Source organism: Caenorhabditis briggsae, assembly GCF_000004555.2.
Source record: "Caenorhabditis briggsae complete genome, chrII, whole genome shotgun sequence".
In the NCBI taxonomy this organism is placed as follows: domain Eukaryota; kingdom Metazoa; phylum Nematoda; class Chromadorea; order Rhabditida; family Rhabditidae; genus Caenorhabditis; species Caenorhabditis briggsae.
The window spans coordinates 15,380,771-15,403,193 of record NC_013486.2 but is presented as its reverse complement, the minus strand read 5'-3'; the positions used below and the strand labels follow the sequence as shown (position 1 = coordinate 15,403,193).

At 37.2% G+C, this 22,423-nt stretch overlaps 7 protein-coding genes across 7 annotated transcripts in view; all 7 read right to left on the bottom strand.

Moving 5' to 3' along the window:
* Positions 1-2,977: 2,977 nt before the first annotated feature.
* CBG24423 lies at positions 2,978-3,720 on the bottom strand (the record flags this gene model as incomplete). Its single annotated transcript, XM_045243122.1, has 3 exons — positions 2,978-3,111; positions 3,156-3,564; positions 3,610-3,720. 3 exons carry the CDS (start codon positions 3,718-3,720, stop codon positions 2,978-2,980), a joined length of 654 nt encoding a protein of 217 aa, XP_045091332.1.
* Positions 3,721-4,643: 923 nt separating this feature from the next.
* Positions 4,644-10,074, bottom strand: CBG24422 (the record flags this gene model as incomplete). The annotated part of the gene is made up of 9 exons (XM_002632052.1): positions 4,644-4,750; positions 6,245-6,497; positions 6,888-7,039; positions 7,090-7,240; positions 7,371-7,535; positions 7,984-8,094; positions 8,660-8,811; positions 8,863-9,013; positions 9,934-10,074. 9 exons carry the CDS (start codon positions 10,072-10,074, stop codon positions 4,644-4,646), a joined length of 1,383 nt encoding a protein of 460 aa, XP_002632098.1.
* Positions 10,075-10,476: 402 nt separating this feature from the next.
* CBG24420 lies at positions 10,477-12,648 on the bottom strand (the record flags this gene model as incomplete). Its single annotated transcript, XM_002632051.2, has 4 exons — positions 10,477-10,608; positions 11,452-11,567; positions 11,614-11,752; positions 12,541-12,648. The coding sequence occupies 4 exons, from the start codon at positions 12,646-12,648 to the stop codon at positions 10,477-10,479; spliced, it is 495 nt and encodes a 164-aa protein (XP_002632097.2).
* A 1,017-nt stretch (positions 12,649-13,665) lies between these two features.
* On the bottom strand, positions 13,666-15,864 carry CBG24419 (the record flags this gene model as incomplete). Its single annotated transcript, XM_002632050.1, has 4 exons — positions 13,666-14,454; positions 14,990-15,141; positions 15,198-15,345; positions 15,706-15,864. The coding sequence occupies 4 exons, from the start codon at positions 15,862-15,864 to the stop codon at positions 13,666-13,668; spliced, it is 1,248 nt and encodes a 415-aa protein (XP_002632096.1).
* A 762-nt stretch (positions 15,865-16,626) lies between these two features.
* Positions 16,627-18,197, bottom strand: CBG24418 (the record flags this gene model as incomplete). Its single annotated transcript, XM_002632049.1, has 4 exons — positions 16,627-17,127; positions 17,502-17,653; positions 17,770-17,920; positions 18,060-18,197. The coding sequence occupies 4 exons, from the start codon at positions 18,195-18,197 to the stop codon at positions 16,627-16,629; spliced, it is 942 nt and encodes a 313-aa protein (XP_002632095.1).
* Positions 18,198-18,383: 186 nt separating this feature from the next.
* Positions 18,384-20,320, bottom strand: CBG24417 (the record flags this gene model as incomplete). The annotated part of the gene is made up of 4 exons (XM_002632048.1): positions 18,384-18,542; positions 19,595-19,746; positions 19,887-20,037; positions 20,174-20,320. The coding sequence occupies 4 exons, from the start codon at positions 20,318-20,320 to the stop codon at positions 18,384-18,386; spliced, it is 609 nt and encodes a 202-aa protein (XP_002632094.1).
* A 451-nt stretch (positions 20,321-20,771) lies between these two features.
* CBG24416 overlaps positions 20,772-22,423 on the bottom strand; it is a gene marked incomplete at both ends in the record, with an annotated part of 2,848 nt that continues 1,196 nt past the window's right edge. The window contains 3 exons of the mRNA XM_002632047.1: positions 20,772-21,044; positions 21,636-21,787; positions 21,897-22,044. Coding sequence (XP_002632093.1) covers positions 20,772-21,044; positions 21,636-21,787; positions 21,897-22,044 — 573 coding nt within the window. The remainder of the gene's footprint in view (positions 21,045-21,635; positions 21,788-21,896; positions 22,045-22,423) is intronic.

Genomic DNA, 22,423 nt, shown 5'->3' with positions numbered 1-22,423 from the left:
GGAAGAAAGACTCTATTTAAATAATCCAACAAAATTTCAAAACAATTTTTATGCCAATCGATAGCTCTCATTGAGATCTACATTTTGTCTGTTGACAGCTTTTTGGTAGCATTTTTCATTTTGAAAATAAACCATCTTCCGTAAATTTCCGTAAATCTCTTCCGCTCATCTCTGGTAGCTAGTAGGCAAGTCACAGCAGCCGAAGTCCAAAGAAAATAAATTAATAGGCCACCACTTAAAAATGACCTAGAAATGACCTAAAATGCACCTGTTGTGTTTTCTAGGTAATTTTGAAGTGGTGGCCTAGAAAACCCAACTTGCAAAAGTTAGGACACCACTTCGAAATGACCTAGAAAGCATACCAGGTAAATATCTGACCAATTCTAGGCCATTTCGACGTGGTGGCTTCGAAAATCAAATTTGCAAAAATTAGGCCACCACTTTCAAACAACCCAGAAAGCACTCCAGGTGAATATCGGACCAATTCTAGGTTATTTGGAAGTGGTGACCTAGAAAACCAAATTTTTGAAAGTTAGGCCACCACTTAAAAATGACGGAAAAAAAACGAGATTGAACGATTTTTTCCGTTCAAGACCTTGGGACTTCAAGCGATTTGTATTTGGGTTTTTATCTTTTGTGTTATGTCGATTCCGGATAATTTCTTTCAAATTCTATTTTTTTTTTCATCGGTGTTATCCTATTTATATATTTATTTTTTGATTTTTCATAATTTTTGTTGCTGAAATTAAAATGTTGCTCATTTTTTAATCACAACAAATTCGAAAAAAAAAATTGTCGATGCACCATGTTGGCGGTCTCAAAACATCTTATTTTTGGTTCCCAGACCCTCTAGAACACCTAAAAATACTTCAAAAAGAAAAACAAAAAATTTGACCCTGGTGGGGTTCGAACCCCTGACCTCTAGATTGCCAGTCACTTCTCTACCCAGTTGAGCCAAAAATTCAAAAATCGGTAAGTAGGTCATTTCGATGTGGAATTTTGTGCTGAATCCGAAAATCATAATAAAATTGAGTGAAAATGATGTTTAATCCCCGGAAATTCGTAAACAAATTTATCGATGCACCATGTTGACAATCTAAAACTGTCATCAGAATACAGATAAGATAAGGTTGATAAAAATGTCAAGACCACTTATTGGCCTGTCTTATTTTTTTCCATTTGTTTCTGCCCATTTCGGCTCAATTTTTCTCGACACTTTTCAGATAGCATAATGACCAATGTAATAAGACTAGATGTGGCTGGTACGGTTTTCAAAACTACAAAACCCACATTGACAAAATTCGATGGATTCTTCAGAAAACTTTTGGAGACTAGAGTTCCTGAAAATCGCCGAATTTCAGGCATTCTTGGATTTTTTGAGATTTTCCAAAAATAGAATTTTTCGAAATTCTGGATTTTTGAATTTTGAAGTTTTGGATTTTCGAGTTTCCAATAATTCGAATTTCCCAAAACCTTGGGATTTTCAAATCTCTAAAAATCCAAATTTTCGAAATTCGAACAACTTGAAAATTCCGAAAATTTCAAGATCACAAAAAGTTTGGAATTTCAGTTATTTTGAAATTATAAAATCTGAAATTGTTGAATTTCAGAAAGCCGGTCCTTCTATTGTTCCAAGGTACCTCTGGAGGGCCCTTCTAATACAGGTTTTACGGTATATCTCAAAAAATCTGAAACTCAGAATTTTAGGAATTTCCATCGATTAACAACTACCTCAACAAAATTTTTTGAAAAAATTGAAAAACTGGTTTTCAACTCCCCAACTCTTCTTCTTCCCATCCTTATCACTGATTTTTTTTCAACCAAAAAAATTCTCTCGTTTCTCTACCGTCTCTTCTAGCTTACATACTATTTCTCTTGTTATTCTTTGGAGTTACGTAACAGGGAGAGAGAGAGAGAGACAGAGACAGAGACAGAGACAGAGACAGAGACAGAGACAGAGAGAGAGAGAGAGAGAGAGAGAGAGAGAGAGAGAGAGAGAGAGAGAGTTGTAGAAGAAGTTACAGGAAGAAGTTACAGGAAACTAGGAATACTGTACCTAGGGACAGTATCCTTACTACAAACTATGGGGGCTATGCTAGTTAGTAAGGTTACTGTAGTACTATTGTGATTCGCCGAATTTCAGGCATTCTTGGATTTTTTCAGATTTTCCAAAAATAGAATTTTTCGAAATTCTGGATTTTTGAATTTTGAAGTTTTGGATTTTCGAGTTTCTAATAATTCGAATTTCCCAAAACCTTGGGATTTTCAAATCTCTAAAAATCCAAATTTTCGAAATTCGAACAACTTGAAAATTCAGAAAAAGAGAGAGAGAGAGAGAGAGAGAGAGAGAGAGAGAGAGAATAAGATAGGAAATTGTGTGTTTATGATGTCAAGACTGATAAAAACCAAAAAAAAATGGTCGGGAAGACAGGAATCATATTGAAAAAAATTTTCAGGGGCTGAGTTAAAAAAAAAAGTTATAAAAATTTTCATTTTCCACTTCGAGCACCAATTCTCCAATTCAATTAATTCTGCATCAATCAATCTACCATTCGTATCATAAATTTTCAAGTCATCTGCAAACAGTAGATAGTCACTTTGAAATTTGTCACCAATACAATTAATATATAACAAGAAGAGGGTAGGCCCAAGAACAGAGCCCTGCGGGACTCCGGACAATACGCGCCTCTCCTTCGATAGTATATCATTGATTTTGACTTGAAATTTTCTGTCCGTGACAAATGAATGAAGCCAATTTCTTAGTTTGGGAGATATCCCAAAGCTTTCCAACTTATGAATCAATTTGTTTATCGGCATTATCGCTAATGTTCAAGGAGACATAAATTTAAAAAAAAAAGAAATTTCGATTTTTCTGGATGGTCTCGCTTTTCAGCTCAATAATGGGTAGATTTATAACAATAAAAACAGTTTATTCAGCTGTAAATTAACAAAGAAATCCAGCAGTCGACATAAAAAATTAATAATTATCAATATCAGGAATGCGTTTTTTGATGATGTCAAAATCAAAAACAAAACCAGGATTTTCGTCGAAGACCCGGTTGGTCATTTTTTTGTGTATAATGATTCTGGTACTTTCTACCGCTTGTTCTCCTGAATGCAAAAATATCATTGCTCGATCAAAGCCAAACACTTACTGAAACAAAAATCGACTTTATCTCCGTAGAGCATGACAGCTTTGATAAAACATTTACGATAAACACACCGGAATGCAGTTCCAAAAAATACTGTGCATACTACCTGAATCAGGAAAATTTTGAACAGGAGGAAATTCTCAAAAATTACCTTCTTAGTGCTACTAGCAACAGTTCTGGCCATATCCTCAAAAGTCTCCGCAAAATATGGCATTTTCTGAGCTTCTGGCTTCAGCTTGCACAGTTCCACTAGTCCACCCAACAAATAGTACTTAGCTTCCTTCTGAATTTCAGTGACGTCTTCTGAATACTTCTGAAGATCCACGTGGCCACCTCTCATGAAATTGAGGATCACGCGGAAGTGTTTGGGGTCGCGATCGATGAAAATCGCTCCGGACTCGTCTTTGGCAACCTGGAAAATATAATTTTATTGTTTTTTTGAAGTTTAAAATTTTACCGGAATTTCAGTCTCCAACATCGTTTTGAAGAATCCGTCGAATTTTGTGAGCGTGGATTTCGAAGTTTGAAAAAGAGAGCCTCCGACATTCAGCTTGATGATATGGGCCATTTTGTTACCTGAAAAATGCAAAAATTTACAAAAAAAACGGGCGAAAATCGAGTCAAAAAGTATTGCTCACTCTAAGTTTGGGTTACTGTGGAATTAAAGGTGCATGTCTGAAAAAATAATCCGACATTCGCGAAATTCTCCTAAAAACTTGTTTTCTGGAACATTTCGGCGATTTTTGAGCAAAAATTAGTGTTAACTATCGGAAATCTGATTTTTCTCTAAAGCTTTTTTGATTTTCGACGAAAACGAACAGGAAAATACTCGAAAATCGTCTAAAAATTTTATTGGTTACTGTAGAAATTTAAAGGTGCATGCATGAAAAACTACTGGAAATTCGCGAATTTTGAAGAAAACCTTTTTTTGCCGGTTTTTTCGGCAAAAAATAAGTGTTGAAAACATTTAAAAGCTGTATTTCATCAGTTTTCATCGGATTTTCATCGAAAGTAGCAGAAAAATACGCTGAAAATCGCTCAAAATAACTTTGGATTACTGTAAAAAGTTAAAAGCGCATGCTCGTTCCGAATTCTGATTTCTATGATTTTCAGATTTTTTTCAATCGATTTTCAGTCATTTCCGGTCGTTTTTCGACTAATTCTAGGAAGAAAATGAAGAAAATTCGATTTTTCAGTGTATTTTTTCGATTTTCAAGCTATTTTCGGTGTTTGCGCCTTTAAAACTACAGTAACCCAAGTAATTCATGATTTTCCTTGTATTTTTCGCTGAAATTTCAAATTTCAAACAAAAACATTGATTATTTCCAGCAAAATGCTTGACGAAATTGTAAAAATCGATGTAGGCGGCTATGTTTTCAAAACTTTCAGATCTACGATGAAAAAATCCGATGGTTTTTTCAAGCAAATGTTGAAGGCTACTAGCAAGGTTGGGGGTGGTGCTAAAAAAATCGATAATCGATAATCGATTTTTTAGGCTATGTTCGACGAGTCCGGCGCCTTCTTCATCGATAGAGACCCCACCCATTTTCGTCTGATTCTGAATTTCATGAGAGATGGCCACGTGGAATTGCCAGAAACTGAAAAAGAGCAAAAAAGATTCTAAAAGAGGCTGACTCTCACTGGATCCTTCAAACTCTGGAGAGAATTGATGCAAAAAAACACCGAAAAAGATGTGAAAGAACGGATAAACGAATAAAAAAACGGTTCGGCCCCCAAATTGCCCGCGGTATGTCCGGGGTATCAGGTTCCTGTGATGAAATAGAAGAAAATCAACAAGAAATGTAACAAAATCGGTTTATTATGAACAAGTTAGAAAGAAACAACAAATAAAACCTTAGAATTTAAGCAAACTCACTTAAAATCCTTAAACGAGTCTCTAGAACAACCACGAGTCAAATCCAAGCTCGCAATCACTCAAAACTAAATTTAAACTGTGCGCGCGCCGAGCGGGATAGCGGAGTGTCGTTGCGTGGTTAAAGGGAACCTTTAGAAGGGGTTGGAGGGTAGATGCACCAGGCAACTGTAAACTCAATGGACCACCGGCGAACAAGTGTCATGAAACGTGGCCAGTTCCTAAAGGTCAATTGTCTGCTCGTGCTGAGGAGACGGCTTCGATGATGACTCAACGAGGACGTCAGCAGTGGGAGAGAATGCGATCATCGACAACAACTGTTGAATAAAATTATTTTATTGAAATTTTTATTTGAATTTTGATCGCAAATAGGAATTTCTGAATATCTGAATTTCTGAAATTCTGAAATTCTGAAATTCTGAATTTCTGAATTTCTGAATTTCTGAATTTTTGAATATCTGGATTTCTGAATTTCTGAATTTCTGAATTTCTGAATTTCTGAATTTCTAAATTTCTGATTTTCTGAATTTCTGAATTTCTGAGTTTCTGAATTTCTGAATTTCTGAATTTCTGAATTTCTGAATTTCTGAAATTCTGAAATTCTGAAATTCTGAATTTCTGAAATTCTGAAATTTTGAATTTCTGAATTTCTGAATTTCTGAATTTCGGAATTTCTGAATTTCTGAATTTCTGAATTTCTGAATTTCTGAATTTCTAAATTTCTGAATATCTGGATGTCTGAATTTCTGAATTTCTGAATTTCTGAATTTCTGAATTTCTGAATTTGTGAATTTGTGAATTTCTGAATTTCTGAATTTCTGAATATCTGAATTTGTGAATTTCTGAATTTCTGAATTTCTGAATTTCTGAACTTCTGAATTTCTGAATTTCTGAATTTCTGAATTTCTGAATTTCTGAATTTCTGAATTTCTGAATTTCTGAATTTCTGAAAAAAATATCGAAACCAATTTTCAAAATAGAATATTTTCAATTTATGCCAAAAAATCCCGAAATATCCAAAATTCCCCGAAATTCAAAAACTCGAAATTCAGATTCTGAACTGGATTTTCGTTCAAATTGAGAGAAAAAAGACAAAAAATGAGCGGGAAAATCAGTTTCTATTCAATTGTTGTCTCAATTCTTCCATTTCTGCACGTGCTACTTCTGAACGCTCTCTCAGTTCTTGTCTTTCGAAGTCAAATCTCCTTCGTTCACGTACAGCTTCTTCTCGAGCCATTTGGAGTCGCTGTTGCAGGTAAAAAATCATCTCTTGCATTTGGCACTGGAGCAACTGGTATTTCGTCCGGTGCTTGAGCAACTGGAGCAACTGGAATCGGCCGGGGGATTCCAGAAATTTCGAGAAGCCTTTTTGCAATCAAGGTGATTGTGTCCGGCTCGAAATCAGAGACTTCTTGGTTTGGAAGCAGAGAATTCATATCCGCGACGGTTTGGACAGTGGCAAACAGAGCAGTCTGAAAAAATGAACTTCCGCGATTTTTGAGTCGAAAATAAAGACCAAACAATTTTCAAGATTTTGCGCCAAAAATCACTTCTTTAGCCATCCTAGAAGCCGAGATATAACTGTTCAAAGTTTGGAAGGCTAGAGACGCAAACAACGAGACACTCTAACTGTCTGCGTCTCTCATCGAATATAATCTAGTAAATTTGAATTAATTTGTGACAAAAATCACATTTCTAGCCATCCTAGGAGCAAAGATATGGCAGTTTGAAGTTTTTAAGAGACGCAGACAGTTAGAATGTTTCGTTGTCTGCGTCTCTAGCCGTCTAAACTTAAAACTGCTAGAAAAGTGATTTTTTTGCAATTTTTCGAATTTTTTTACTTAGAATTTTGAATCCCTTACCTTCAAGTCGCTGAAATTATACTTTTCAGCAATAGCGAACTTTTCCATTGGCGCCAATTTTGAATTTTTCAACAAATAGTCCTTTGCCTTCTCTAATGGAACTTCTGCGAACCACATCTGAGAAATTCTCAGGACTCCTTCGATGACGTCATCTGGATTTTTCAGATTTTTTTTTTAATTTCAATATTTCCCGCCGCCTCACCGTTCAATCTGTTTCCTCCGCTGGTTAGTTCCAGAAAATGCTGAAAAGCATCAGCTGGAACGACTTCTTCCAGTGGGATGATATCCTTTTTTGAATCCGCATAATTTTTGAAAAAAAGATTTTTGAAGTAGTCGGAGTGACGAGCGAGGTGCTGAAAATAGGAGAATTTGGATGTTTTTGAAATTCTTGAATTTCTGAATTTCTGCATTTTCGAATTTTCGGATTCTGGAATTTCAGAATTTCAGAATGTTGGATTGCTGAATAAAAAAAAAAGTACTCACCCCCTTCATAACATGAAAAAGACGCCCCTCAACTTGAAGAACTCCATCATAGAGCTCTGAATCGATGCCTTCAGAGAAATCAAAGGATTTTTTAGATGGTGTCTCATCTGAATTACTGGAACCATCCTCCATCTGATTTGCTGAGCGTTTTGAAGCCATAAATATCTGAAAAACTAGAGAATAAGGTCGAAAATGAGCTAAAAATTTGAAAAATTCAAGAAAAATTGGTATAGAAAAGATAGTTCCAATTGGTTGAGAACCAATATGGAAAAAATGGAAAAAAAGGATAAAATTTGAATTTTTATATAAAAAACACATTTGAAAAGCATTGAAAACAACGGGGAAAAATTGGAAAATTGAAGGCACAATTAGAAAAAATAGCATAGAAATCAAATGTCAAAAAAATCCGAAAAAATCCAAAACTTCGCAAAATTCGAAAACTCGAAATTCAGATGATGACCTGGATTTTCGTTGAAATTGAGAAACAAAAAAAAAGAGCAGAAAATTAGTTTCGATTCAATCGTTGTCTCAATTCTTCCATTTCTGCACGTGCTTCATGTAAACGATGTTCCAGTCCTTGTCTTATTCTGCCAATTCTCAATCGTTCACGTACAGCTTCTTCTGCAATTAAGGTAGTTGTATCCGGCTCGAAATCAGATACATCTTGGTTTGGAAGCAGAGCATTCATATCCGCAACGGTATGGACATTGGCAAATAGGGCATTCTGAAATTATAGCCATTTTGTGGCAAAAATCACTTTTCTAGCTATTCGAGGAGGCAAGATATCGCTATTTCGAGTCTTAGAAGGCTGGAGACGCAGACAGAGAGACACACTGTCTGTCTGCGTCTCTTCTAAACTTCAAACAGCCACATGTTGGCTTCTATGATAGCTAGAAAAGTGATGAATTTCTGACTATTCCAGAAAAGTTGAAAAAATATTGGATTCTTCTGGAATATCGGAATATTCAGAATTTTCGACTTTTTGGAATTTTGGAAAGTTTCGAATTTTTTACAAAACCGAATTTCAAGTTTCTGAATTTCTGAACTTCTGAATTTCTCCGATCCTCAATTTCTGAATTTCTCCATTTCTGAAATTCGGAATTTCTGAACTTCTGCATTTCTGAATTTCTGAATTTCTGAATTTCCAGGAATTTCTGAATTTCCGAATTTCTGAATTTCTGAATTTCCGAATTTCTCCATTCCTCAATTTCTGATTTTCTGAGTTTTGAATTCCTGACTTTCTCATTGTCTCAATTTTCGGAATCTTTGGAATTTTCGGAATCGCTCACCTTTAAATCGCTGAAATTGTACTTTTCTGCAATTATCAGTTTTTCCATTGGCACCAAGTTTGAACTTTTCAACAAGTATTCTTTGGCTTTTTCCATCGGAACTTCGGCGAACCACATTTGAGAGATTTTCAGCACTTCCTCGATGACGTCATCTGGATTTTTCAGATTTTTTTCTGAAAATTTTAAATTTCCCGCCGCCTCACCATTCAATCTGTTTCCTCCACTGATCAGCTCCAGAAAATGCTGAAAAGCGTCGGCTGGAACGACGTCTTCCAGTGGGATAATCTTCTTTTTTGAATCCGCATAATTTTTGAAAAACAGATTTTTAAAGTAATCCGAATGACGAGCAAGGTGCTGAAAATAGGAGAATTTGGATTTTTTTTTCGGAATTATTGGATTTCAGAATTTCAGAATTTCAGAATTTTGTATTCTTTAAAAAGCCAAAAAAGCAACTCACCCCTTCATAACATGAAAAAGACGCCCCTCAACTTGAAGGACTCCACCATAGAGCTCTGAATCGATGCCTTCAGAGAAATCAAATGCTTTTTTAGGTGGCGTCTCTTCAGAATCCTTAGATTCCTCCTCGATTTGCTCAGCCCATCTGACTCTCTTTTTAGCTGGCTTCATTTATCTGAAGTACTAGATAATTAGGTCAAAAGTCAGTTGAAATTTCGAAAAATTCAATAAAAATTGGTATAGAAAGATAGGTCCAACTGGTTTAGTACCAAGTAGGTGAAAAATGGAAAAAAGAAAAAAAAGGCAACATTTTGAATTTTTATCTTCAAAAATAAAAGGTAAGTGAGCATTGAAACACCAAGAAAAAGAAGAAAATTCGGCACAATAATAGAAAACAATTACAAAAATAAAATTTCAAAACTTATTCAGAATCTTCACAACTTTTGGAAATACCGTAAACACTCTAATAGAACGCCACCCGAATCGTCGAATTTGAGCCCATGTATCTCATTTTCTGTGAGAGATATCAAAAAGTGGTCAACTGATAAAATGTTTATCATGATATCATCAACATTTTATCAACTGATCACTTTTTGATATTATTCACAGAAAACGAGATACATGGACTCAAAGTCAACGATTCGGCGGCGTTCTATCAGAGTGTTTACAGTATTAAAAAAAGAATTTTTAGAATGTTCGAGAATAGTCAAGAAATGAGAAAAAATTCAATTATTTCTAGCCACATTCAACTGGAATTGTCGTCTAATTTCTCGCCTTTATATTTTCAAAATTTCTGAAAATATTTGCTAAAAACTCACAGATTTGTTAACATAGAATTTTTGGCACTCAACTTGGACCATTCCATCAAAGAGAGCCGGATCGGCGTCAGAAAAGTCCATAGACTTCTTGGCGTCTGGTCCATCTGACGGGTCTTTAGCGGCTCTTTTTGGAGCACTCATGGCTGAAAAAAAGGAAATTCGGGGTGAGAAACAAACCAGAAATTGCTGAAAAAATGACTGAAAACGGACCGAAAATTACTGAGAAACGGACCAAAAACGGACAAAAAATGGCTGAATACGGCCAAAAAAATGACGGAAAATTGACGAAAAATTGTTGAAAAACGGACAAAAAATCGACAAAAACTGGACGAAAAACGGACAAAAAAAGGACAAAAACGGCTGAAAAACCTCTGCATTAACTAAATCCTGTACACGTCTTCGTGTTTCTCTTCGATAATTTCCTTCTTCTCGATCCCTATCGAGTATCTCTTGTTGTAGAGCCCCCAATAACCTCTTGAGCATTTTGCTGAGGCGTAACTGGAATTCTGCTGGTTGAGCAACTGAAGCAGCCGGAATCGGACGTTAAATTCCATTGATTTTCATCAACTTTTTGGCGATCAGTGTGATGGTATCCGGCTTAAAATTAGTGATTTCCATATCCGGAAGAAGATCTTCCATGTCGGCAACCGACTTGACGTCATCAAAGAGAGAATTCTGGAAAAAAAAAATATTTTAAATAGAAAATGAAACCCAGCCAATTTCCAAAGTTTCGCGATTAAAATCATTTTTCTAGCCTTCCTAGAAGCCGAGATATGACTAATTGATGTTCAGTAGGCTGGAGACGCAGACGGCGAGACACTCTGATTGTCTCTGTCTCTTACTAAATGAAATCTATTGAATTTGAAACATTTTGGGCCAAAAACCACTTTTCTAGCTAAACCGGGAGCCAAGATATGGCTCTTTGAAGTCTGGGAGAGACGCAGACAGTTAGAGTGTCTCGCTGTTTGCGTCTCTAGCCTTTCGGAACTTTAAAAAGCCATATCTTGATTCCTAGAGAGTCTAGAAAAGTGATTGTTTGGCGTAAAAAACTTTTAGGGAAGAATTTCTAACGTTTTGAGCCAAAAATCACTTTTCTAGCTGTACCAGAAGCCGAGATATGGCCATTGGAAGTTCCAGAAGACTAGAGATGCAGACAGCTAGACACTCTATTTGTCTGCGTCTCTTCCAGACTTCAAAGAGTCATATCTTGGCTCCCAGTGTAGCTAGAAAAGTGATTTTTGTCACAAAATAACTCAAACTCATTAGATAGTGTTCAATGAGAGACGCAGGCAGTCAGAGTGTCTTGCTGTCTACGTCTCTAGATACTTGAGCTTCAAATAACCATATCTCAGCTCCTAGAGCAGCTAGAATAGTGATTCCTAGCGTAAAATGCTTCAACTTTGCACCACCATGCTTTTAGATGCAACAATTATTGAAATTTGACAATTTTTAGGGTCAGAGACGCAGTCTGTCTCGTTTCTTTGCACTCTAGCCAAGAGTCTCTCCTTCGGCAAGCACAAGTTTGTCCTTTTTGGCAAGTTTCGAATGTTGTGCAATGAATTTCAGACATTTTCCCAGAGGAATTTCAGCTTGCCACATAGCGGCAGCCATTGTAATTCCTTCAATGTTGTCATCTGTAAAATTTGGGATTTTTGAGGCAAAATGGCTAAGAACCCCTACCATTGAGGCCATTTACGAGCTCCAGGAAGAGCTGGAAGGCCTCAGCGGTGACATCCTTGAGCTTCACGACGTCTTTTTTGGATTCTTCGAATCCCTCAAAAAACAATGTCCGGAAGAATGGCGAATGACGAGCCAGGTGCTGAAAAATCAAGGTTTTTAAGTTGAAATTTGGGTGAAATTAGCCTAATAAGCTCCTTTAGTCTAAGGCTTCCATTTCGGTCGGTCGAAAATCGCCGACCGCCAAATCGCCTTTCTGAATTTCTGATTTTCTGAATTTCTGAATTTCTGAATTTCTGAATTTCTGAATTTCTGAATTTCTGAATTTCTGAATTTCTGAATTTCTGAATTTCTGAATTTCTGAATTTCTGAATTTCTGAATTTCTGAATTTCTGAATTTCTGAATTTCTGAATTTCTGAATTTCTGAATTTCTGAATTTCTGAATTTCTGAATTTCTGAATTTCTGAATTTCTGAATTTCTGAATTTCTGAATTTCTGAATTTCTGAATTTCTGAATTTCTGAATTTCTGAATTTCTGAATTTCTGAATTTCTGAATTTCTGAATTTCTGAATTTCTGAATTTCTGAATTTCTGAATTTCTGCCCAGCCGACCGACAGCCAACCGAGCTGACCGATTTCGTGCCTTTGGGCATAAAAACACAAATTTTTGCGTACGAAGCACTATATTTCACGACAACCGAGGCTTTTAGTTAGTAGTTTGTCGTAAAATACAATGCAGCGTATGCAAACACGTTGACGCGCAAATGCACGAAAACGGTCGGCTGTCGGTCGGCTGGGTCGGTGGTCGGTCGGTGGGCTAAATTTCCCGACCGAATGGAAGCCTTACTTTAGTCTGAAATTTTCAAAATTTCTGAAAATATTTGCTAAAAACTCACAGATTTGTTAACTTAGAATTTTTGGCACTCAACTTGGACCATTCCATCAAAGAGAGCCGGATCGGCGTCAGAAAAGTCCATAGACTTCTTGGCGTCTGGTCCATCTGGCGGGTCTTTAGCGGCTCTTTTTGGAGCACTCATGGCTGAAAAAAAAGGAAATTCGGGGTGAGAAACAAACCAGAAATTGCTGAAAAAATGACTGAAAACGGAGCGAAAATTACTGAGAAACGGACCAAAAACGGACAAAAAATGGCTGAATACGGCCAAAAAAATGACGGAAAATTGACGAAAAATTGTTGAAAAACGGACAAAAAATCGACAAAAACTGGACGAAAAACGGACAAAAAACGGAAAAAAAACGGACAAAAAACCTACAAAAAAGAGGAAGACAGACAAAAAACGGACCAAAAACGCACGAGAAACGGACCAAGTGACAGAAAATGGCGGGAAAAAAAAATAGAAAACTGACAAAAATAGACAAAAAACGGACCAAAAATTGCTTAAAAATGGCTGAAAACGGACGAAAAGCGGATGAAAAATTGACGAAAAATTGATGAAAAAACGGAGAAAACACTGACAGCAAATACTCGAAAAACGGACGAAAAACGGACGAAAACCGGATGAAAAAATAGCCAAAAATATGCAAAAAACGGGCAAAAAACTGGCCCAAAATTCGAAAGCTTTGAGAAAAATCGATATTTTCGGCTGGTTTTCAAAACCAAATGATATGATTTCAAAAAATTGAAAAAAAAAAAATTTTAAAAATTCAAAATTCAAACTTTTAGAATCACAAAAAAAAAACTGGAGGAGCGAATTTTTAAAAATTTCACAAAACAAAATCAAAAAGGTAATTTCAGAGATTACACCAGAATTGTCAAAAATGGCAAAATCGGAAAAAAATGGGGGCAAAAATGGGGTCAAATCGGTCATAAGAGGCTCAGAAAATGTCGAAAAAACCAAAAATACACTCGAAATGGACTGAAAATGAGCCAAAAACTGACTGAAAATGAACCAGAAATTGACTAAAAATGAGCCAAAAATGACTCAAAATGAGCCAAAAATTGTTGAAAATCGCTAAAAATGACTCAAATTCGGCTCAGAAAAAAAAAATTAAAAAGTGCCCAAAGTTGTGAAATCCTGAAAATTGAGCATTCCGCCTCAAAACGGAGGAAAATGACGAAAGAAGAATTCTTGATATTGAGCATTTTGAGCATTTCTGAGCACTATTTCATTCCAGACGGCATTCTGATAATTCTGAGGTGCGTTGGCGTCTCCGAAAGCGTGAGCATACGGTAGTTGGGCTCTTGGAGCCACTTGAATCCCTTCTGGAGCTGCTGGAGCCGCTTGAACCAATCCTTCACCTCTTGGAAACAAATCTGGAGCTCCTAGACCTCTTGGAGCCAATTCTGGATCTGCTGCAGCTCTTGGAGCCAATTCCGCAGCCAATGGAGCCCAGAAATTCTCTTCTTGAGCTCTGGGAGCCAATCCTGGAGCTATCGGCGCTCCTGGACCTTCTGGAGCCAATCCATTTGGAGCGTTCTGAGCATTTCTGTCGGCTTGCTGAAGGTTTCGAAGTCTAATGGCTTCTCCAAGAAGATTTCTTTGAGCCTCTCCAACTCGTCCTGGAGCATCTAGAGCTTGTGGAGCCGCATCTTGGGCTATTGGAGGAAGTAACCGACCAATATTGCCGGGGAAGGCTTGTGCAATTCGTTGAACTCTTCGAAATCCGATAATCGGGGCTCCTTCTTCATCGTCGCTGTCATCTGGATCCGAGTCGACTTGTACGACGATTGGAGAATCTGGAGGCATCGGACGTCGCACCTCATTGATTTCCATAAACTTCTTGGCAATCATGAGGATGGTGTCCGGCTTAAAGCTCGCTATATCCATATCGGGAAGAAGCATTTCCATATCGAGAGTGGATGTGACGTCTTCAAAGAGGGAATCCTGGAAAAAATCTATTTTTAAATCGAAAATGAAGCGCAGACAATTTCCAGCATTTTGCGCCAAAAATCACTTTTCTAGCTATCCTAGGAGCCAAGATATGGTTATTTGAAGATCAGGAGGCTAGAGACGCAGACGGCGAGACACCCTAACTGTCTGCTTCTCTCACTGAATGAAATCTAACAATTTTGAAACATTTCGCAACAAAAATCATGTTTCTAGCTAGCCTAGGGGCGAAGATATGGATTTTTGCAGTCTGGAAGAGACGCAGAGAGGTAGAGTGTCTCGTTGTCTGCGTCTCTAGTATACTGAACTTCAAATTGCCATATCTCGCCTCCTAGAGCAGCTAGAAGGGCGATTTTTGGCGTAACATGCTTCAAATTTTAAAGATTGTATTCTATAAGAGACGCAGACAGTTAGAGTGTTTCGCTGTCTGTGCCTCTAGCCTTCTAGAACTTCGAATAGCCATATCTCGCCTAGAGCAGCTAGAAGAGTGATTTTTGTCTCGTTTCTCTGCGCTCTAGCTAAAGGGGCTCACCTTCAAAACCGCCAAATCGTATTTGTCCGCAAGGATCAGCTTGTCCTCTTCTGTGAATTCTGATTTTTTCATCAGAAATTTCAAACATTTGCCCAGGGGGATGTCGGCCTGCCACATGGCAGAGATCTTGGTGATTCCTTCGATATTGTCGTCTGAAAATTCAGAAATTCAGAAAAATTAAAATAACCAGTCAAAGTCAAAAACTCACCACTGAGCCTATTATACCCACTGATGAGCTCCAGAAACAGCTGGAACGCCTCCGCAGAGACCTCCTTCAACTCGATGACGTCCTTTTTGGATTCTTCGAATCCTTGGAAAAACAAATTTCGAAAAAATTCAGATTGTCGAGCCAATTGCTGAAAAATTAAAAATTTTAGACAAAAAATTATGAATTTCTGAATTTCTGAATTTCTGAATTTCTGAATTTCTGAATTTCTAAATTTCTGAATTTCTGAATTTTCGAATTTCTGAATTTTTGAATTTCTGAATTTCTGAATTTCTGAATTTCTGAATTTCTGAATTTCTGAATTTCTGAATTTCTGAATTTCTGAATTTTTGAATTTCTGAATTTTTGAATTTTTGAATTTCTGAATTTCTGAATTTCTGAATTTCTGAATTTCTGAATTTCTGAATTTCTGAATTTCTGAATTTTTGAATTTCTGAATTTCTGAATTTTTGAATTTCTGAATTTCTGAATTCCCAAAAAAAAAACTCACATGCTTACAAATATAGAAATTCTGTCCCTCTACCCGGACCACACCGTCATAGTGAGCTGGATCATCTGTGGAAAAATCCATCGGCTTCTTTTTGGAATTTGGTGCATCTGCCCATCTGACTCTTTTTCGAGAAGTTGATGATGAAGAAGTCGGGTCCATTTATCTGAAAATTGCACGAAAATTGGATGGAAATGAGCTGGGAATTTGAAAAATTCAAGAAAAATCAGGTATGGAAAAGGTTGGGATCAAATTAGTGAAATTTGAAAAAAAAAACCAAAAAATAATTTTTTTTTAAAATTTAAAAACTTTTGAAAACCTTGATGTTGGGATTTTTTGGATTTTTCAAACTTATGGATTTTTGAATTTCGGAATTTACAGAAAACTAGATTTTCAAGATTTTCAGATTTTTTGAAATCTCAGGGTTTTTGAGAATTTCGAAAATTTCGAATTTTCTGATTTTTAGGAAATTCGTGAATTTTGATTTTTGGGATTTTCAGGATTTTTCTTTAAAATTTCGAAAGTTTTTGAAATTTCGCGATTTCTAGAATAATGGATTTTCGATGATTTTTCAGATTTTTTGAAAAATTTCGGAAAAATTAAATTTCAAAATTTCCAGGATTTTCAAAATATCTTGGTTTCAATATTTTTCGAAAAGAAAACGGACAAAAAGTTGCTCAAAACAGACAATAAACGGACGAAAAACATAGAAATCGAAAATTCCAGGAAAATTGAAAAATAGAGATATTTCCATCCGGTTGTCAGAACCAAGTGATAGAATTTCAAAAATTAAAAAAAAATATTTTTAAAATTTTTTATTTCAGTAAATATAGAAAAAAAAGAAACATTAAAAATATGAGAAATTTACAAAAAAAAATGTGAAAAAGAGGAGAAAAATGAGACAAAAATTTATAAGGGGATCTTCTATTGCCTGTACGGACTGTATGAAAAAGCTCCCGGAGCTCCATAGCGTGCGAAAGGCGTGTTGTTAAGCATTGATCCATACGTTGGACGGTGTGGGGATCTTTCTCGAGAACATTCGCGTTCAGGACGTCTTTGACCCCATAAACTGTATGCGGGACCATTACGGATCTTCTGTTGGATGTTATTGAGCTCCGTTAGGAGCTCGTTGTCGTGGTCATTCAGTGGATTACGCTCGTCTCGTATTCTTCGAGCCCATGGTTGATTGATATGCCTTCCTAAAATGTATAGAATTTCCCGCATTTCTTGTGGAGATGCTCCGTTTCTTTGAGTACGATAACCCATAGGAGCTTCAATCGGACGTGGCGGACGATCAACTCCATTGATCGACAGCGACTTTTTGGCGATCAATTCCACGGTATTCGGCTTGAAAGCCGAGAGATCGAGCGGTGGAAGCAGGCCATCCATGTCCTCATTGGTTTTCACATCACTGAGGAGCCAACGCTTGAAAATGTCAAGGCATTAATTTAGTCAAACGAGACCTAACTAAACACAACAAGATTTAACGAGACCCAACGAGACCTAAAAAGACCTAACAAGACTCAACGAGACCTAAAGAGACGTTGACCTAGTTTTGTTGAGTCTCGTGAGTTCTCACTCAGCCTAATTATCCTGTTTTTTTGTCTGACCTAACGAAATCTAACGAGACCCAACGAGACCTAAAAAATTGAGTGTTGGTCTCGTTTGGTCTCGTTGGGTCTCATGTGGCCTAATTATCCTCTAGACTAAATTTTTACGCTGAATTCAACAAAATTAAAATCAGCCTTCTATCATCAATTTTTAAAAAGTTATGATACATTTTTTTTTCGAATGCTCACCTTCAAAGCAATAAAGTCCAGCTTATCGGCGAGCAAAAATTTCTCAGTTTTCGAAAGCTTCGACTTTTTTTGAAGAAATTTCAGACACTTTTTCGAGGGGATGTCAGACTGGCATATCGCGGAGCACTTGGTGACAGCTTCTATATTCTCGTCTGGAAAAATTGATTTTTTGGATGGTTTTCATGATTTTCAGCCATTTTCAGCCTTTTCCATGCATTTTGAACTTTTTTACATGATTTTCAGTCATTTTTCATTAAAATTTTCTCACCTGATAATCGATTCTGTCCATTAATAAGTTCCAGAAAAATCTGGAATCCTTCTGCTGTCGCCTCCTTAAGCTCCACCATTTCCTCATTACCTTCTTGGACGCCTTTTTCGAAAAACATGTTCTTGAAGAACATAGAATGGCGGAACAGGTGCTGAAGTTTTCAGAATTTTTTGAAATTTTTTTTTTGAAATTTTCAGTTTTTCAGAAAAAAAAGGCTGAAAATTGGCACCAAAAACCTCTATTTCCAATATTATTTTTTTCGGAAAAGAAGTCAAAATTCAAAAACTCACCGTCTTTGAAATGTAAAATTTCTGGCCATCCACCAAAACTATGCCATCCGACAGCGATGGTTTCGTTCCGGTGAAATCCATCGGCTGCGGAGCACCAGAGGTCCTTCTGGCGCGTTGTCGAGCATTCGGCTGTGGCATTTCTGAAAAATTGAGAAAAAATTTGGGGATTTTTTGAAGAAAATTGGCGTAAGCGGACGAAAGACGGATGGAAAAAGGTTTTAAAAAATATTTCCAGATGGTTTTCAGAACCAAGTGATAGAATTTCAAAAAATGGAGAAAAAATTCCTTCAAAAAGTTCAGATAACAATAGAAATTTTTTAGATTTTAAGCAAGGTCGATCACTGGCGGCTGACGGACTCTATTGATTTCCAGAGATTTTCTGGCGATCATTTCAACAGTAGCTGGCTTAAAAACCGAAACATCGAGCGATCCAACCAGGTTTTCCATGTCCGCATTAGTTTGGACCTCTTTGATGAAGGAAGTCTAAAAAAAGTTATAATCATAAATCAGTCAAACAAGACTCAACAAGACCTAACGAGACCTAACGAGACTCAACGAGAACCAACGAGACATAACGAGGCCTAACGAGACTTAACGAGGCCCAACAAAACCTAACGAGACCTAACGAGACTCAACGAAAACCAACGAGACATAACGAGACTCAACGAAGCTTAACGAGGCCTAACGAGGCCTAACGGGACTTAACGAGACCTAACGAGACTCAACGAGAACCAACGAGACATAACGAGGCCTAACGAGACTTAACGAGGCCCAACAAAACCTAACGAGACCTAACGAGACTCAACGAAAACCAACGAGACATAACGAGACTCAACGAAGCTTAACGAGGCCTAACGAGGCCTAACGGGACTTAACGAGGCCTAACGAGACCTAACAAGACTCAACGAAAATCAATGCGACATAACGAGACATAACGAGGCCTAACGAGACCCAACGAGACTTAACAAGACTTAACGAGACTTAAAGAGGCTTAACGAGACTTAACGAGGCCTAACGAGACCTAACGAGACCTAACAAGACCTAACGAGACCTAACGAGATCCAACGAGACCCAAAGAGACCTATGACATATTCCAAAGACTCAACAATACCTAACGAGACTCAACAATACAAGACTCAACAATACCTAACGAGGCCTAACGGGACTTAACGAGGCCTACCGAGACTCAACGAGAACCAACGAGACATAACGAGACCCAACGAGACTTAACGAGGCCTAACGAGACCTAACGAGACCTAACGAGACTCAACGAGAACCAACGAGACATAACGAGACTCAACGAGACTTAACGAGGCCTAACGAGACCCAACGACATCTAACTAAACTTAACGATACTCAACGAGACCTATGACGTATTCAAAAGGTCTCGTTGGGTCTCGTTGGGTTCGTTTAACCTGATTCTCAAATTTCTTTGCAGAGTCTAGACTAAATTTTTACGCTGAATTCAAAAAAATTAAAAGCAGTTTTTTATCATGAATATTTAAAAAGTTATGATACATTTTTCGAATGCTCACTTTCAAAACTATGATGTCCAGCTTATCGGCGAGCAAAAATTTCTCGGTTTTGGAGAGTTTCGACTTTTTTTGAAGAAACTTGGTGCACTTTTTCAGGGGGATGTCAGACTGCCACATTGAAGAGCACTTGATGACGGCTTCTATATTCTCGTCTGAAAAGGATTGAAATTTTGGTTTCGGATTCGTTTTTTTTTTGTCATTTTTGAGCCATTTCCTTAGTTTTTGGAGGTATTTCTTATGGATTTTTACCATTTTCATGATTTTCAGTCATTTTTCATTAAAATTTTCTCACCTGACAACCGATTGTAACCATTTATTAGTTCCAGGAAAAGCTGAAACCCTTCCGCTGAAACCTCCTTTAGCTCCACAATTTTCTGATTAGCTTCTTGGAAGCCTTTTTCAAAAAACATAGTTTCGAAGAACACAGAATGGCGGGCGAGATGCTGAAATTTTCAGAATTTTCAAGATTTTTTTTTTGGAAAATTTCAGTTTCTCAAACGCAAAAAACTGCCAAAAATTAGCGGCAAGATCATATATTTTCCTTTTTTAAAAATAAAACCTCAAAATTCAAAAACTCACAGTTTTTGAAATATGAAACTTCTGGCCATCCACCAAAACGACACCGTCCGTCAGCGATGGATCCGTTCCAGTGAAGTCCATTGGCTTCGGAGCACCGGAGGGCTTACTGGCGAGTTGTGGAACATTTGAAGAAGATGCTGCTAGCATTTCTGAAAAATTGAGAATACATTAGAGAAAATAGGTGGAAATGGACCAAAAATGGACAAAAAATGGCTGAAAACCGCTTAAAAACGGATGAAAATTGGCTGAAAAACGGATCAAAAATGGACAAAAAAATGATGAAGAACGGGCATGAAACGGACAAAAATTGGGCAAAAAACGGACGAAAAACGGACCGAAATGGACGAAAAATGGATGAAGATCGATAAGAAATAGATAAACTCGGCCTGGTTTTGAACCAAGTAGTGAAGGATCAGAAACAAAAAAATTGATAAAAATCTTTTTTTTTTTGTGAAAATAATTGAGAGGAAATACAAGTTAAAGCAGAGAATACAATGTTCAAAAATATAATTTTGGACAAAAAAAATAATTTTTTTAGGATAGGAAAAATAGGAAATTTTGGAAATTCAAAACTCCAAAAAAGCATTTGTTCGAATTTCTAATTTTGTCGATTATTCTGATTATTCTGATTCTGACTCTCGGCTTCTTGTCGCTCCCTAATCCACGATGTCACATCTTGCAGTCTGTAATCCCGCATGAAAATCTGCGTCGGCATAATCATTTGACGTGGCCTAGCAATCTTCAAGAATTCCAAGCTCTTCTTGGTGATCCGCGAGTGTGTATCCGCCGAAAATCCATTGATTTCAGCTTCAGTGTCCGGTAGAAGGATGTCGAGGTCCGTAATTGTCTTCACGTCATCGAACAGAAGTTTCTGGAAAGATTTGATTGAAAAAAGTTCTCAAAAACCGAACAAGACCCAACGAGACCTAACGAGACCTAACGAGATCCAACGAGACCTGACTAGACCCAACGAGACCCACCGAGACTCAACGAGACAAAGTGAGACCTAACGAGCCCCAACGAGACCTAAGACTTGGAAAATTTAGTCAGTCTCGTTAGGTCTCGTTAAGTCTCGTTAAGTCTCGTTAGGATAGCGTAAAATTTCGGTCTAGATCGATGAAAGACATTTGAGAATCCGAGCAAAGAGTCTCGTTGAGTCTCGTTGGGTCTCGTTGGGTCTCGTTGGGTCTCGTCAAGTCTCGTGAGATTTCGTTAGGTCTCGTTAGGTCTCGTTAGGATAGCGTAAAATTTCGGTCTAGATCGATGAAAGACATTTGAGAATCCGAGCAAAGAGACCTAACGAGACCGATGGGTCTCGTTTGGTCTCGTTGGGTCTCGTTTAGCCTGATTGATTACTCTCCAGACTGAAATTTTACGCTGAATCCAATGAAACTAAAATCAATATTCTATCATGCATTTGAAAAAAGTTATGAAAAATTATTTTGAAATTCCGAAAACCCACCTTCAGAGGTTCCAAGTTGTATTTATCGGCCAGGACCAGCTTCTCCTTTTTATTGAAGCTCGATCTCTCAATAACAAATCTTTGGCATTTTTCAAATGGAAGTGAAGCGAACCAGACCCCCGAGATTTTCAGCACTCCCTCGACATTGGAGTCTGAAAATTTGAAAAATTTCAAAAAAAAAATTTTGTTGGAAAAGTTTTTCGGTCCAAAAATATGCATTTTCAGCATATATATTCAACCTCAAAATGCGCGCAAACTCACCAGTCAACCCATTGCCACCAGAAATCAATTCCAGAAAAATCTGGAAAGACTCGGCGGAAATCTCTTTGAGCTCCACAATTTTCTCTCGGGACTCGACGAAGTTGGTGAAGAAGAGCCCGCGGAAGAAGTCGGAGTGGCGAGCCAGGTGCTGAAAATTTGATTTTGGGGAAATTAGGGGTAATTAGGGGTGATTAAGAGTCTTTTTTTTTTGGGTTTCAGTGTAATTTTTTTTAATGAATTTCGGAGCATTTTTCATGTTTTTTAAACCAGTTTTCATGGATTCTGGACTATTTTCCACGATTTTTAAACCAATTTTCATAATTTTAAAGGGGGACTCCGACCAGAAATTTTATTGCATTAAAATGTGTTAAAATTTATCTATTTTTCAAATATTATTGCGAAAAAATTCAAAGAAAATCCTAAAGTCCCGAAAAACGGCGTTGAAAAGGAAGAAAATTTAAAAAAAAGTGCCGCCGGGGGACGAGGATTTTCAGTGAGAAACCTAGGCCACGGCAGCGGGCGCCTTT